Source organism: Haliotis rufescens, unplaced genomic scaffold (genome assembly GCF_023055435.1).
Source record: "Haliotis rufescens isolate VD_foot unplaced genomic scaffold, xgHalRufe1.0.p SCAF_2, whole genome shotgun sequence".
Classification (NCBI taxonomy): Eukaryota; Metazoa; Mollusca; class Gastropoda; order Lepetellida; family Haliotidae; genus Haliotis; species Haliotis rufescens.
This window is the reverse complement of record NW_025963890.1, coordinates 42,346,339-42,361,731: the sequence shown is the minus strand read 5'-3', so window position 1 is coordinate 42,361,731 and position 15,393 is coordinate 42,346,339. Positions and strand designations below refer to the sequence as shown.

At 39.4% G+C, this 15,393-nt stretch overlaps 2 protein-coding genes across 6 annotated transcripts in view; one reads left to right on the top strand and one right to left on the bottom strand.

Annotated features, from left to right (window-relative positions):
- Positions 1–657: 657 nt before the first annotated feature.
- The window catches only part of LOC124149412 (multiple epidermal growth factor-like domains protein 10), a 72,195-nt gene continuing 57,459 nt past the window's right edge, over positions 658–15,393 (top strand). Inside the window, exons 1-2 of one of the 5 annotated variants that reach the window (XM_048400000.1) lie at positions 658–814; positions 5,952–6,062. The gene's annotated coding sequence lies outside the window, so the exon portion shown is untranslated. The remainder of the gene's footprint in view (positions 815–5,951; positions 6,063–15,393) is intronic. The other 4 variants (XM_046520978.2, XM_048400002.1, XM_046520977.2 and 1 more) reach the window with 4 other exon arrangements.
- On the bottom strand, positions 8,495–13,562 carry LOC124149410 (multiple epidermal growth factor-like domains protein 10). The gene is made up of 4 exons (XM_046520971.2): positions 13,141–13,562; positions 10,955–12,238; positions 10,196–10,271; positions 8,495–9,409 (listed from the first exon to the last, which is right to left on the bottom strand). The coding sequence occupies exons 1-4, from the start codon at positions 13,193–13,195 to the stop codon at positions 8,722–8,724; spliced, it is 2,103 nt and encodes a 700-aa protein (XP_046376927.2). The 5' UTR covers positions 13,196–13,562; the 3' UTR covers positions 8,495–8,721.

Here is a 15,393-nt window from a genome sequence, read left to right as displayed (position 1 = left end):
ATACCCCTAGACTATTAGAGAAATGTAGGTAACGGTGCAATACATATTTTAATGATGTGGAGAAAATGTGTTTTATTGTGTCCTGCCCAGAAATATTGTTCTCCAGTGCCAAAACCTGAAAATGTATTTTAGATAATGGCTAATGTATCGTGTCAAATAGATGTATTTTAATGCGTTTGGTGTATCATTCTCTTTATCAATGTTTTAATAATAATAATGTATTCATTTAATTATTTAAGCGGGTGGCTCATACAATTTGCTATCTTCTTGTGTGTAAAATATGTATGTTTTATTTAATGTGGTGAGTCTTTAATGCATCACCTATCTCTGTGTATGAGAGAAGGCGGTTCGTGACATCACATCCCATATAATAAAACACCAGGTGTAACAAGCAGGTAAGGTTGTCACGCTCTACTACATGTAACCTGTTTCAAACGTATTCCCCCAACATCAACAAGACATATCGAACTATGGAATGTTCCAGTACACGGAAGTATCAGCTAAAGAACGCGAGGCCCGCAGTCAAGAAGTTATATGTACTCTACTAAAACGTGATGATTATAATTTAAATCGAAAAGGTCACTAGTATTTCAGACATTAATGCAACGTTATTTTTTCTGTCACAACAATATATCCTTTTCAACGAACCCTGTAACAGAGGAGATTTTGCTCCGTGATGCGACTTCCGTTTCCGTCATTTTGAGGCAATGAAAGTTGATGTTCGTTCGAACATTGTTGAAAACGAAATTGTGACTATATATTTGATTTTAACTGGCAAGTGTTGACTGCTGCGTAAACGGGACTGAAGTCCAAGGTGAGTTTGACTTATATTCCTTTCAATTTACGTCCTCTCAATCCACTGTTAGCAATTAGCCGTGATCACTATATTTCATCATCTGTTCACCCATTAATATGAGTGTTTCTGTATTTCAAGGCTACGGACACTCCCATTAGATATGTGTGCTAATGTGCGCTGCAGGAAACACAGTAAACTTCTACATCTCCGATTGTCTACAAAATGTTTTTGAAATCTCTTCCTTAAACAATTACCTCCAAATACGTGTTTGTTCAATCGTCGATTTGAACTTTGAAAAGATTCCAAATCCAAAAACAAAACCGGCGGTGTCCATTTTGATTTTCCAAAACATCTCGAATGCCGATTCAAAATTCACTTTCTACGAATAGAAGTATACGTATGTGGAGGTGCGAATGAAGAAGAGATTGGTATGAACATTTCAGAAATATGTTATGATGAACCGATGAGGAGATATGGTAACTACAACTAGTTAGACGTGTATTATTGTATATCGTAATAGAGATATATATTTGTATGCTTTGCAGTACGGGCAATGTGTCAGAATGGTTTAAGGATGTCAACCATTTGAAGTTTGTGTTCATGTATCCCTAAAACACTGGTCTGCATTGTAAAACACTTTTATTTATAGAAACTTTGAAAAGTGATGGTCAGAAACATGGCTGTTATACATCTCACTGATGGGGATATGATCTGTGTTATGTTTCCTACACCAGACCAGATATCTAAAACGTTTCCAAAAGGTATTGCTACAAATTTTCTTTGTAACTGTGAGGATTCTACACACAAAACTCCTGAGAGAAATATATCTTAAACCATCTTTTAACATTTGATTTGCTGGAAAACACATCTACTAATGTTGATAAAACTGATGTTTTTTACTTTTCGTACCCTATTTCTCCTGAAGTTTCATACTAATAGATAGTTATAACCTCTGATCGTTATCCCTGTCTCGAAATTTAAACAAAATCATAACCCTTGGTTAGAAGTATTAAAAGTCATCTTTGTAGGGTTAGGGTTAAATACCCATCAGATATATTCTGATATGTTCAACTTGTCTACAGTGATTAGTCCCCTATATTGAGCATAATAAGATTTCACAGTGTCTTAGTTAGGGTATGATAGTAATTCTAAAGAGCTACCTGACATTAATCTATCAAACTTCTAAGATATTTAACTAAAATCTGCGAAAAGGCACTTATTCTACATGCTGTGAAGATACATTTAAGTTTTATTATGACTAAAAATTGTCATTTCAGCAGTTTTGCCCTATACATTGACATGCCTCTTTAAGCTCAACCCCTGACTGCACAAGCTAAGGTACCTCCTCCAATCTTATATTGTATACCGGATGTTAACAAAACTAAACACTTTACCGTGATTCATTCACAGTTTACAATGTAAATTTGTACCCGTTGACAGTTGTGAAAAGACAAGGACCCATCTTAACACACAGCCTGTGTAAGGACGGAAGGGAGGAAACTCCTCCAATTTAATATTGTATACCTATGAGATGTTAACATTGTCAATACACTTAATTGATTCATGGAGGCTATCACGCGAGTGTGTTTGGGGATGGTAAATATCCTGCATTAGGAATAAACATTGTATTGCAGGCGAGCTAAATACATAATGTTTATTTCTAATACAGGATATTTACCATCCCCAAACACACAATCGTGATAACCTCTTTATCATATAATGTCATTCTTTAATTCTGTGCTTTAAAATCGCTTCCCCTCTCTAGCTCACAAACATTACCGAAACATTGCGAGTTTTCCTGGAATGCGCGCATTAATATTTATTACGTCACAGGGTAAGTGATTTGTCAGTCGGACAGTGACAGTAGCCAATATAGTTCCAACTGAAATCTGTTTCTTATACAGTGGCGAAGCAACACATACGCAAAACAACAGTTGTTTTTAATTGCCTTTCGCGGCAATCCATCCGGTTGTCCGCTAGAGTAACTGCCCTTTTTCAAAAGGAAGCTACTCTAACCCTAGTCTATGAGACGTCATGGCCACGTTCAGACGTTGTTGACAGTCGGTCTGTCCTGTCATAACGTTAAAAAGTGTAGTCAGATGTACACGAAGTGACAAAACGAAACAAGGTAACAATTCAAACATATTTCGGCCAAATCCAAACTATTTTAATTTGTGGAGAAGGTTTCAAGCCGCAGAGGTCTACAAGCACAGATATTGCTACTGATCCCGCTTGGCTAGGCCTCGTGCCCTCGCAAAATTGTTTCGAAATTTATATCTCCAAAGTTGCCAAAAAATGCCTTAGCTACGACACAGTTAAACACTGATTTTCAGTATGTAAGACTGTTCTTTTGATATTGATAGCAATTATCCCTGTAGTTTATCGAGATTCCCGATGGTTAATTCTGACTCGATTGCCGAATGACGAGGGCGACGCCATATAAACAGTGAAAGTAGTCCTACTTGACCTTTGATATTTGCATCTCTATCCGCATATGACCCCAACGGATGTCGTTTTTATCCGTTGGCATTTTCCTGCTGAGAAACTTAACTATCATATGATAAATAGTGTTATTACAATATCCTTGTGATTATGAACCACACGTTTTATTATTTTGTTGATGACTTCAACTGTAGTTATTCCAAGAATTATGGCACAGTATAATAACATAATTTATAACCATTGGAAGTGATTATTCATACATGTAAAACCTATGCTTGTGTCTATATAATCCACAAACTATGCATTCGTCTTGGTGCATAAGTTGGATTTAATAAAAGCTACTAAAGCTGATATAGTTTAATGATGCATCAACTTCATGGTTTGGTGTCAAGTGTTGATTACGCCAAGGATGCCTCATGTCACCTTGTTGTTCAATCTGTTCATCAACGATTGGAAATTCCAGTCTTCCAAGACTAAAAGACATCTGGCAGAGCACCATGCCTACTACCACACAGTTCATGATCGGGATAGACTCCCCCCCAAACACAAACACACACACCCTCAGTTGAAAGTGTTGTTAGATGTTACAAACAATTATCTGTTTTACCACAACATAGACTCTCACATTCATTTGGACACATAAGTGTGCTTTGTACGAGACATGCAGAACAATGGCCGACAACCTTACAACAGGAGAGGTTTACAATAGGAAAACTAAGTTGTATTAGGAAACTTTCAACAATAGTAATGTTTTATTATCCTGACAGGAGGAGAGAGAGCACACACACTACGATTATACAATCACTGAAAAGTTAGTTAGTTAGTGTGGAGAATTACCCGAATTATCTTTTGCGTAGAAGCATGGGAGCATGGGAGTGCACTGGACAGTATAAAATCCGGCGTCGCGCCAATTAGAGCAGAAACTAGGAGATTTACTAACATTCCACTTCATGAGAGAGTTTATTTTATTTCTAAAGATGTTGTTAGAGATGAATTTCATGTTTTGCTGCACCGTCCTGTGCATATTGCCCCCAGAAACAGTCATTCAGATAATGTATAGAAAGGGGCAATAGTATTACCTATTTTAATGATGTAGAGAATATGTATTTTATCCTGTCCAGCCATGACATTTTTTTAACTGCCAAAACCTTCGAATGAATTTTAGAAAATTTCTTATGATTCATGTCAGTCATATGTATTTTAAAGCTTTTGCTGAATTATTCTATGAATGAATGTTTTAATAATAGTGTCGTATTTCTTTACTGTAAAGATGATGTCTCATAACCCTAAACGTGTGGCTCATGAATTTTGTTATGTTCTAATGTGTAAAATATGTATGTTATATATAACAAGCATCAAATACTCATATCCCCCGTCAATATGACATGTCCGGTTGTGTGCAAGGCATTTGCTCATGTGAACTATATTCACTGAACGTTTTTGTAAATGGCCTAATTGCAAGCAGTAAAAAAAGTTATTACAGGTGTTGTTTTGCCTTCTGCAGTAAGCGAATACGACAACCGTGTCCATAACACTTTTGTAGGAACAGACACACAAGCAATGCAGAAACATACACAGCAATACCATGTGTAGTGTTTCCTGGATAGGCTTGATATCCTTGCAGGTCTCTTTCACTGTAATGATTGATGTGTGTTTCTGTGAAATGAACCTGAACCACTTCAACAAACTTATCTTTCTTCACATCTTCGAAATGAGCATTGAGGGATCGAACATTCAAGTAAGCCACCTTGAGTCCATCACCATCAATGTTCTCTACAGGGTGTGCCCAGGTGAACAGTCTTTCATTCCGCAATCTAGTCATCTCATCTAATGCTTTTTTGTTTACTACAATTTATGTGCCAAGTTTGTTGAAGAAATATTGTACGGTTTTCAAGATCTGCTCCGGAAACGAGCACTACGCCCATTTTAAGTCCAATCAAAGTCGTTGCCATGGAAACTCGAAAATATAATTATTTTTAAATCACATACTATCACCACTAGACCTATCTATGCGCCAGGTTTGGTTAGGATATCTCTCATGGTTTTTGTGTTCTGCTCCGGAAACAAATGTGACGGAAAGAAGGACGGAAAGAGGGACTGAAAGTATACATTCCTATATCCCCCTTCAGCTTCGTGGCGGGGGATAATAAGGCTGGCTGTATATGAGGGAAGGTGTTTCGTGACACAACAGGCCGCATGATAAAGGCATCGTATGCGAGAAGCGGGTGAGCGTGTCAAACTATAGCACCTGTGACCCGTTTCAAACATAATCCCCTAACATCAACAACGCATAACGACATATGGGAGTGTCGTCTGCTAAATGACACAAGGCCCGCAGTTACGAATTGATATGTACTTTTCTAAAACGTGAGGATGAATATTATTTAAATACGCTTTACGCCCGTTTTTACCTTAAATTTTGAAAAAAGGGGGTTCCACCCCCATTTACCCCCCTTTTTCACCTAAAACATTCAACAGCGTTCGGTGGGGTACAAAAAATGGCGGCCTATTTTCCTATCGCTTCGACCGTAAATAACGAAGTGCGCATGCGTGGAACGTTTTTCATTCGACAACTTCCGTAAACACGTAAAAACGTTCGTTCCGAAGTGGGGACCCAAATACTGCAGTCTACCCTGAAATGATTCTTTCCGACATTAATGCAACGCTATTTTTTTTCTGTCACAACAATATATTCTTTTCAATATTTTCCCAGTAACAGAGGTGATTTTGATTTTGAACGGCCATGCCACTTCCGCTATTACGAAGCAGTTTCCTGTTCATTTGCTTGTCAGTTTCAAGTGTTGACTGCTGTCTGAAGGTTCACGTGAGTTACATCTATTTCTCTTCCCATGTATGTCCTCCCAAGCGAGTGTTAAAAATTTGCAGCATTTACTACATATTCTCATTCACTGATTAATATGAGTTGTCCTATATCTCAATTGGGGGCTACGGGCCGGCAGAAGTCAATTTCTAAGAATAGAAGTATACGTATTTGGAGGTATTGGAATGTACATTTTAGAAATATTTCACAATGAACAGATGAGAGAGAATAGTAACTGCAGCTAGTTAAATGTTAATTTTGAAACAGAATAGAAACGAATAGTTGTACGGTGAATGTGGTAGATATTGTTTAAGGAAGTCAAAATATTTTGTAAGTATTCACATATGCCTTATATATAACACTTTCTTGTCAAACACAATTTTAATGAAATCTTTTGTCAGAAAATTTATGGTCAGAAACATTGCTGTTATAATATGTGAGACTGGTCGGGATATGGTGTTGGCAAGGTATCTAAACCGTTTCCAAATGGGATTGTCTGCATCTTTGAATAAAGCAGTAATTTCTCAAGATGTAACTTTGGCTATAGTATGTATGTAATATGAGTACCATACTATTCGAAATATATTTATCAAACCCCATTTTCACATTTGTATTTGCTTGAAAACACATACACAACTGTGATAAAACTAATGTTCATATTGTCTTGAAACTCAAAACTATTACTTCATGTTTTCCTATAGCTTGATGCTATTAATTATATATATTCTGATATGTGCAACTTGTTATATTGTTTGTCTCCCAAAGGTAGTTTAAGATTCCAGATATGTACCTCAAAGATTTCAGAGTTGCCTCCCTTCCATTTGAACTTGTGGACATATGCTGGCTACTATTGTGTTCCGTCCCTACACAGGCTGTGTGTTAAGATGGGTGCTTGTCTTTTCACAACTGTCAACGGGTACAAGTTTACACTGAAAACTGTGAATGAATCACGGTAAAGTGTTTAGTTTTGTTAACATCCGGTATACAATATACGATTGAAGCAGGTGCCTCAGCTTGTGCAGTCAGGGATTGAGCCAGGGATTCAGGTATATATCATAATCTTAAAGAGGCATGTCAATGTAGAGGGCAAAACTGCTGAAATGACAATGAGTCATAATAAAACTTAAATGTATCTTGACAGCATTCAGAATAAGAAGCTTACCACAGATTTAAGTTTAATATATTTTATATTCAACTGTGCTAAATGCATATTAAAGAATTATTTCGGTAAAGTGGCCTTTTAAAATTGTTTACTAAGTCATTGCTGATGTAGATACACTTATTGTTTGCTGATAGATGTCGGGGCTAAACTGTAAATTGGACGATATTAAAGCTGGTTTGATAGATTAAGATAAATAAATAAATAGTTGTTGTAGTTGTGTGATATTAATCACACCTTAACTTACATCAAATTTTGCTCACTATCCGGGGAGTTCCCGTCTCAGAATATATCTAATTGAAAGATTTCCGCCAGTAACCCCTGCTTCACACGTGCCTTTGTTGGGGTGTTTATTCTCCTTTAATAGCATGATTGCATGAACTTCACACATTTCACATGTCTGATTCAAGGTATAATTAATTTTACACAGCTTCCAGGCATTTTTCTTCCTAGATAGCTTTTATTTTGTTAAATTTATCGCCCGGACATCTGAAACCAAACAAACATGTATCGACATCATAAATGATTGACTAAAAGTTATTAAAATGTCACCTTACCTAAACGACAGTGTATTAGGACAGTTGAATATCTAAGATATATAAATTATAATCTGCTGTAAACGTCTTCTGAATGTTGTGAAGATACAGTTGTACTTTTTAGTAACTCAAAATTGTCCTTTCAGCAGTAAGGCGGTATAACTTTATATGCTTTTAGATGACAAAATATTCCATTTAAACGGTATGTAGTTTCCCAAGTACGGGATAAAGTAATATTCATGTGAACTTCCATCACCTTGCATAAAGACTTGGTGCAACATTCCAACTTGATAGAAGGGTGAAACACTTTAACTTGTATACTGTACACAGCGAAATATGCGATGTTAACATAACAATACACTTTACCTTAACTCATTCCCAATTTAAAATGTAACTGGTAACTTGACAGTTGGTAATGATGGTCACCCAGCTTAACACAATCTTTGTGGGAACGGAACTGTGTCAGAGAACCATGTTTTACAATTGAAATGAGGCAGTTCCACCCATCTAATATTGTACACCGCCCTTTATCTTGTCTTGGCAAGTAATTTGGGCGAAGGGTAACGCTGGTCGTCATATGCTAATAATATGTCCACTTATGTCACAATTCGCAGTCGTAAAAGATGAATTTATAATAAGGCGCAGCATACAATTTCTTATATTTGCTTGCTTATGTAAGCTGTAGTTCAGCTGAAGTTAATCTGATATAGTTTATGTGGGAAGAAGACCATGGTAAAGAATAACAGTTTTACAATTTTATGTTGATTCTCATTAATGGTAATTCACTTTAATTCACAATGATACACAACTATTCACATAGATAACACAGGCATACAGTGAGCAGGCCAAGTGTTGTATTGGATCCGCCCTGCATCAACAACTATACATCAATTGACATTACAGAATCCTTAAAAAGCAAACCATATGATCATCATAGGTAGGTTCGACAAACAAGGCAACTTTATACTTAAAATCCACACGATCCATTTGGGTTGAACACTGTCTTCTCACATACTGGAACACGTACATTGAACAGGTTTTTATCAGCTTTATCCTCATTCGTAGTTTGAGGAGCATCATTCGATACAAAACAATAGCCAAGGTGCGTTCTGGAACCGCAGGAGAGGTGCTTTTTTCCACATTTTCTAGTCCTGATATCTCGCATCAAAGCTTCTGCATTGGCTGACATCGTGACATGGCTGATTGTTCGCCCGGCAGATGAATGTCCTTGAAGCAGGTGCCTCTTACCAGCTTCCTCAGGTGTGACAGTAAACGAGGTTTCACCAACACATTCAGTGTTATTACTCTGCCGAGCATCAAGGTATACACCATCATCAGTCCTAGAGGACGTGTATCTTGGCTGTTCTACGTCTTGCGTTTGTTGAGGCGTCAGATACCCGACAGACGAGTGTCCACTCGCACCGGTCTCTGTTAAGGAACAGGCATGGTCTACGGCACTGGTTACTGCTTCAAGGGGAATGGGTAATCTGGGCCTGTCGGGTAGCGGTCTCTGTCCTGCTGGTATGAAAGACATGTTCGTATCCAGATCTTCATCGTGTATTTCGTGGTAAATGTCTCCACATTTCTGGAACACTTCTTCCTCTGATGCCAAACAGCCATTGTTCGCCGCTGAAAGTCTTTCCCTGCGGGTCTTCCTGGGAGAAATAAGGATGTATCAGATATGCATCACACCAGACACCAATGCTTCTATCATTCATTTTGTGGACATAATAAGACATAAATATTTGTTTTAAGGTAAAAAGAAAACATCTGTAATGTCGTGGGTACCACGACACAGAGTGAAGTAAGTCACCGAGCCTGACCACCTGATGCATTTCGTTGCTTCTTAACTTTAATAAGTGGTGGTTGGCGGTGGAAGGCATGAGGCAGGTTGAGTGGATTATTACGATTTCATGGATTAATACGATTAGTTTTAACCAGCGTCTGTCCCCTATCCGATAACGTACTTTATAAGAGAGATTTATTAGAGACAATAAGATCAACATCACTGAAAATTCGGGGGCACGGGTGGCCCAGTCGTCTAAGGCACCGCGATGCGCTCTGCAGAGCTACGTCCCTTGGTCACGCCAGAAACTTATGATTGTGGGTTCAAATCCTGGTTCGCCCCTATTATGTTTCTAGGTTTGTGAGCACCATGCCCGTGCTCGTGGGTTTCACCGAAGTGGTAAACGTCTGAGACCTGCATCACTTTGGGCTGTCCTCCTACATGAAGCTGACACGCCGCAATATAACTAGATTACTGTTAAACGCGGATGTTAAACCCTCAGGGTTCTAGGGCGGACTAAATGAAGCTGAGGTATTGCTGACTGCTCATAAAAATATTTTTCAACTATAATCGATACCGAATGTCAAGGTAGAATTCACTTTAAACCGGTTTCTTAATACATTTGCCTCATATAACATGAACCTGTTTCACCTACTTGTATTTCCACAAAATGAAGGCCAAGAGACCTATGCACAAAACAAGAGCACTGGCCAAAAATGGAAGAAGATACTCTGAAAAAAAATAAGATGATGAGAACAGATAACGTAGTAAACATGCATGTACGTGTACCTGCTGTTCGTTTGTGTTCATTGTGGCTTTTTAAATGTGTGGCTTTAGCTATATGCATGTCAGGAGAGGCATAATTGCAGGTCTTTTATTTCGTATGCGCGTTTCATATGTCTGGAGGACCGCCTCCGTGGTCTAGTGGTAGAGCGTCCGCCCGGAGAGCGGAAGGTCCGGGGTTCGATCCCCGGCCGCGTCATACCAAAAGACGTTAAAAGATGGTAATTGTTTGTTACCCTGTCTGGCGCTCGGCATTTTCGGGCTGAAGCAAGGACTGGTCGGCTTGGAGTCAGTATACTGTGTCTGAGTGGGATATTGATGTTAAACTGCGGCATGGTATCTCCGTGGGCTAGCACTATAAATCGGCAGCAGTCCGGACTAGTACAAGCAGCCACACACACACATACACGTGCATGCACGTCGCTATATAATTGCAATAATCTTGGACGCGACGTTAAACCCCATTTCACCTCACCTCACCTCACCTCACCTCACCTCACCTCACCTCACCTCATATGTCTGGATTGTCAAGTTGGGGTCTTCAATAAACTATAAAGGATATGATAAACATAGCCTTCAGTGACAACACAATCGATGCAAGACCTTATTACAAACTAACAAAAAAATACACCTTTTTCTTTTATCAGCTCTGATAATTTGCCAAAGAAGTCTTCGTTGTCCTTAGTCCTTGTCAGTTGAGTTGTAATGTCACGCCTTGCTCCATCAATACCGTCTTTACACTCCACTGTACAGTTAATATACGGACGTACGGACGGACACGTTTGGCAGATCAGGGCGCAGTTACTACTACGCAGAAATATCATACAGTCATCACAGTTCCCGGTCATGTTACACTGAAGACAGTTCTCAGGACAAGGTTGTTGACAACCTGATTCGTTACAGTCTTTGCAATTCTGTGGACATGTTTGATTGCACGTCGGGCCATAGAAACCATAAGTGCAACCTCTAGAACACATCCCATCCTCATCCGAGCAAGTCTTGCATGTTGTGTTTGAATCAAGACACTGCTTACAGTTCTGTGGACATGTTTGATTGCACGTCGGGCCATAGAAACCATGAGTGCAACCTCTAGAACACATCCCATCCTCATCCGAGCAAGTCTTGCATGTTGTGTTTGAATCAAGACACTGCTTACAGTTCTGTGGACATGTTTGATTGCACGTCGGGCCATAGAAACCATGAGTGCAACCTCTAGAACACATCCCATCCTCATCCGAGCAAGTCTTGCATGTTGTGTTTGAATCAAGACACTGCTTACAGTTCTGTGGACATGTTTGATTGCACGTCGGGCCATAGAAACCATGAGTGCAACCTCTAGAACACATCCCATCCTCATCCGAGCAAGTCTTGCATGTTGTGTTTGAATCAAGACACTGCTTACAGTTCTGTGGACAAGGATGATAACATTCAATACCATAGAACCCGTCATTACATATTTTGCAATCTCTGCTTGTACTGTTACACCCCTCACAGTCATCTGGACACATGGCGTCACAGGATTCCCCAAAGTATCCGTCCTTACAACCGTTGATGCATTCTCCTGTATGATGTTCACAGGGACTGGCCATTCCTTCATCCGTACAGTGTTGAGAACACCGCTGGTTACAGTGTGTTCCCCAGAAGCCAAGGATGCAACCATCTTGACAAGTTCCATTGATGGAACAGTTGCCGCCTGTACAATTTCCACAGAAATCCTCACATCTGTTTCCATAACGACCACTTGTACATTTGGTACATTCACGAGGAGCGTTTCTTTTACACGCCACACACCAGTTGATACACTCTTCTTTACAGTATCGACCTGACCTGCCATCTTTGCACCCATGTGAACACACTGGGTGACGATCTATGTACTCGCATTCCATGTCCACACAGTGTCGAGTGTCTTCACAAGCTGAAACCCGTCAAGGACAGAATACATAAACTGTTCATCCGAATTCTGGTTTTTTTCACTGCTGCATACAACCTTTCAAGCTATTCATGGCCTGGGGATATTTTCCTTATACATATTTCAATATAAATACAAACGTATACATTGTGATCATGATACTGCCAAATATGTTTGATGCTAACAAACATTTAAACATTGAGAAACGGAAACAGATGTACAAAACCATCGTCCTCCTAAATGTTACACGCACGCTTTATAAATGTACGGGACACGGAAATAAAACCCATAGAACTGACAATGGATATTTCAAATAGCTGTGCACAAACTTAACATGTGAAGTGAAGCATGGCTGGGTATAATAAATGTGTACTCAGTATTGCGACAATGATTTTCATTTAGAGCGTAACGTTTCAAAACGAAAACAGCCTTTTCTGGGATAATCATTCACATTTCTCTGGAACATGTGTTTTGAATAAACTCATAGATAGAAACAGCGGATTTTTATAGTTCGTGTGGTAGGTATTTAATTACGTGGGCATTCCGGATAAGAATTGGTCTATATAGTCAAAAGGGAATTTAACTTTCCCTTTCAGAAGAATGTATTTTGCATTTGGTTTAACAAAAGGGTACAATGCTGCATAAACTGAGGGTTATTATTCATTGAGCAAAGACTAGCAATCGAAACGATGGATTTGGATGCTATAGTCCGCCAGTGTTTACGCTCATTGTGGAGGCGGTGATCAATCGTTTAAGCAAACACAGTAAACACAAGTTTGTTTGTATGAATGTGTTAGATAACAATACAAGTGAACGAGAATGGATGAATACGTTATATGAATCTTATTTTCGACTACCCGCTTCGACTCTTATTGAAATTATAGAATTCAGTGAAACTTGAAACTCACCGTAAGTTGATGCGATGAAACAGATGGTTGTCATGATTACTGCAGTTTTCCCCATTTTGAGACCAGCAGATTTGGTTCTAAGGAATTGACTGACACTTGTGACTAGGCATCAGCCACTCTTCATATTGAAAGTAGCCACTTCATAGAACAATTTTACGCGAGTTTTAGCTTCCCCCTTCCTTATTACAACAGTCATGCTAAGTATTCGTCATCAAGAACTTACTCACCCTGAACACACTAGCGTTCAGTGCGCCGTGCAGTGCATACACTAAGTCAGAAGAAAAAGTAACCTTTAAGGTTGTATCTTGATGTAACACGTGACAAACCAAAAAGTGATGAAGAGAGTGTAAATATAACTAAACATCATTTTGGCTACTTAAGCACATACTGATATGAATGGCAGCCTGACTGTTAAACATCTAATGTCAGTCGTATGCTAACTCAGCCCATGGTTTGAAAACCTTACCATGTCGGCACAAATGTGTTTTTTGTTTGCGTGTTGTTTAACGCCGCACACAGCAATATTCCAGCTATATGACGTTAAATAATCAACTCTGGACCAGCCAATCCAGTTGCCGACACCATGAGGATCGATCAACGAAATTAGTTGAGATGCGATGACATGCATCAACCAGAGGAACGAGTCAGTATCGCTTCTTAAAACAAGCATAGGTTGCGGGAAGTCCTCTCAGGGTTGTAACCCGGGCAGATTAGGGGTGTATAGGTCCCCAGCAACAAACATAGGTTGCGCGAACTCCTCTCAGGGTTTTAACCCGGGCAGATTAGAGGTGTATAGGTCCCCAGCAACAGGTATAGGTTGCGCGAACTCCTCTCAGGGTTGTAACCCGGGCAGATTAGAGGTGTATAGGTCCCCAGCAACACGCATAGGTTGCGCGAACTCCTCTCAGGGTTGTAACCCGGGCAGATTAGAGGTGTATAGGTCCCCAGCAACAGGCATAGGTTGCGGGAAGTTCTCTCAGGGTTGTAACCCGGGCAGATTAGAGGTGTATAGGTCCCCAGCAACACGCATAGGTTGCGGGAAGTCCTCTCAGGGTTGTAACCCGGGCAGATTAGAGGTGTATAGGTCCCCAGCAACACGCATAGGTTGCGCGAACTCCTCTCAGGGTTGTAACCCGGGCAGATTAGAGGTGTATAGGTCCCCAGCAACAGGCATAGGTTGCGGGAAGTCCTCTCATGTGTACATGTGACACATTCAATGTATTTGTGGTCAAAGTGCATTGCGTTGTTTATTTTTACGGCAGACCAGCAGCAGAACATCGGTTTCGGTTAATGTAACAGTGACAATACTTAAATACGAAATTGACGACACGATTCTTTCAGTTCAATCCGAAAATTAGAGATATTTGTTTTAGTTGTGGTCATTTGCATTCAACAGTTAGATATGTGCCACACAATAATCAGATCATATTTATAAAACTTAAATTATTACACAGATTTTTCAACTATTGTTAGGGAAGGGGCGTAATTTGAAGCGCCAGAAGTTGCGCCAATATTTCTCAGCTTAACTACAATAGATGAATGTGTCACGTGTATCAACATAACAATGCACATAAGCAACTGCTAAATAAGTAACGAAATATACTTGATGTTTTGACCTACATAAGGCGTATCCAGATAATATTATACTTACGATAAACGAAAAGTCTAATACACATATTCCAAGACAACTTTAATTATGAATTTCCTTTTCCTTCACAGAATTTTCACACACAAAATTGAATTTGACCATTAGATCCACACTTGTCACATGTATTTTTGTTCGGGGTATTTGAATACACTTCGTGCACAAGTTTTAAAATACTATCTGGGATCCTTTTCCTGTTTTGTCTACACCAATCCTTCATCTGCTACAACGTTTAATATCCGTTTCTTCAAGTCCAAGTATCTGCGATCTCTCCAAACACTTCGTTTATTTAGCTCAGTCCAGAAGCAATGTGTTCGAATCGACGAATGTCTGCAACATGGTGGCCGCACCATTCCCTAACTGCGATTGCCTGTGCCGTGTCACGCATGGTTGACAAAAGAAATGTGAACATACATATTCGGCTTCATCTGGTTCCACAATGAAATCTCGCCGTGTCACTGATTCCCTGAATTTGTCTGAACGTCCCTGAAGTTTCTGTTACACTTGCAAGAGCGGGGAGAGAGGCGCCATCTTGTCGATTCGATTTGTGATTCGGAATGATGTCATCTCGAATTGAAACTTTCTCCACAAAAAAGTCACCAATGTCA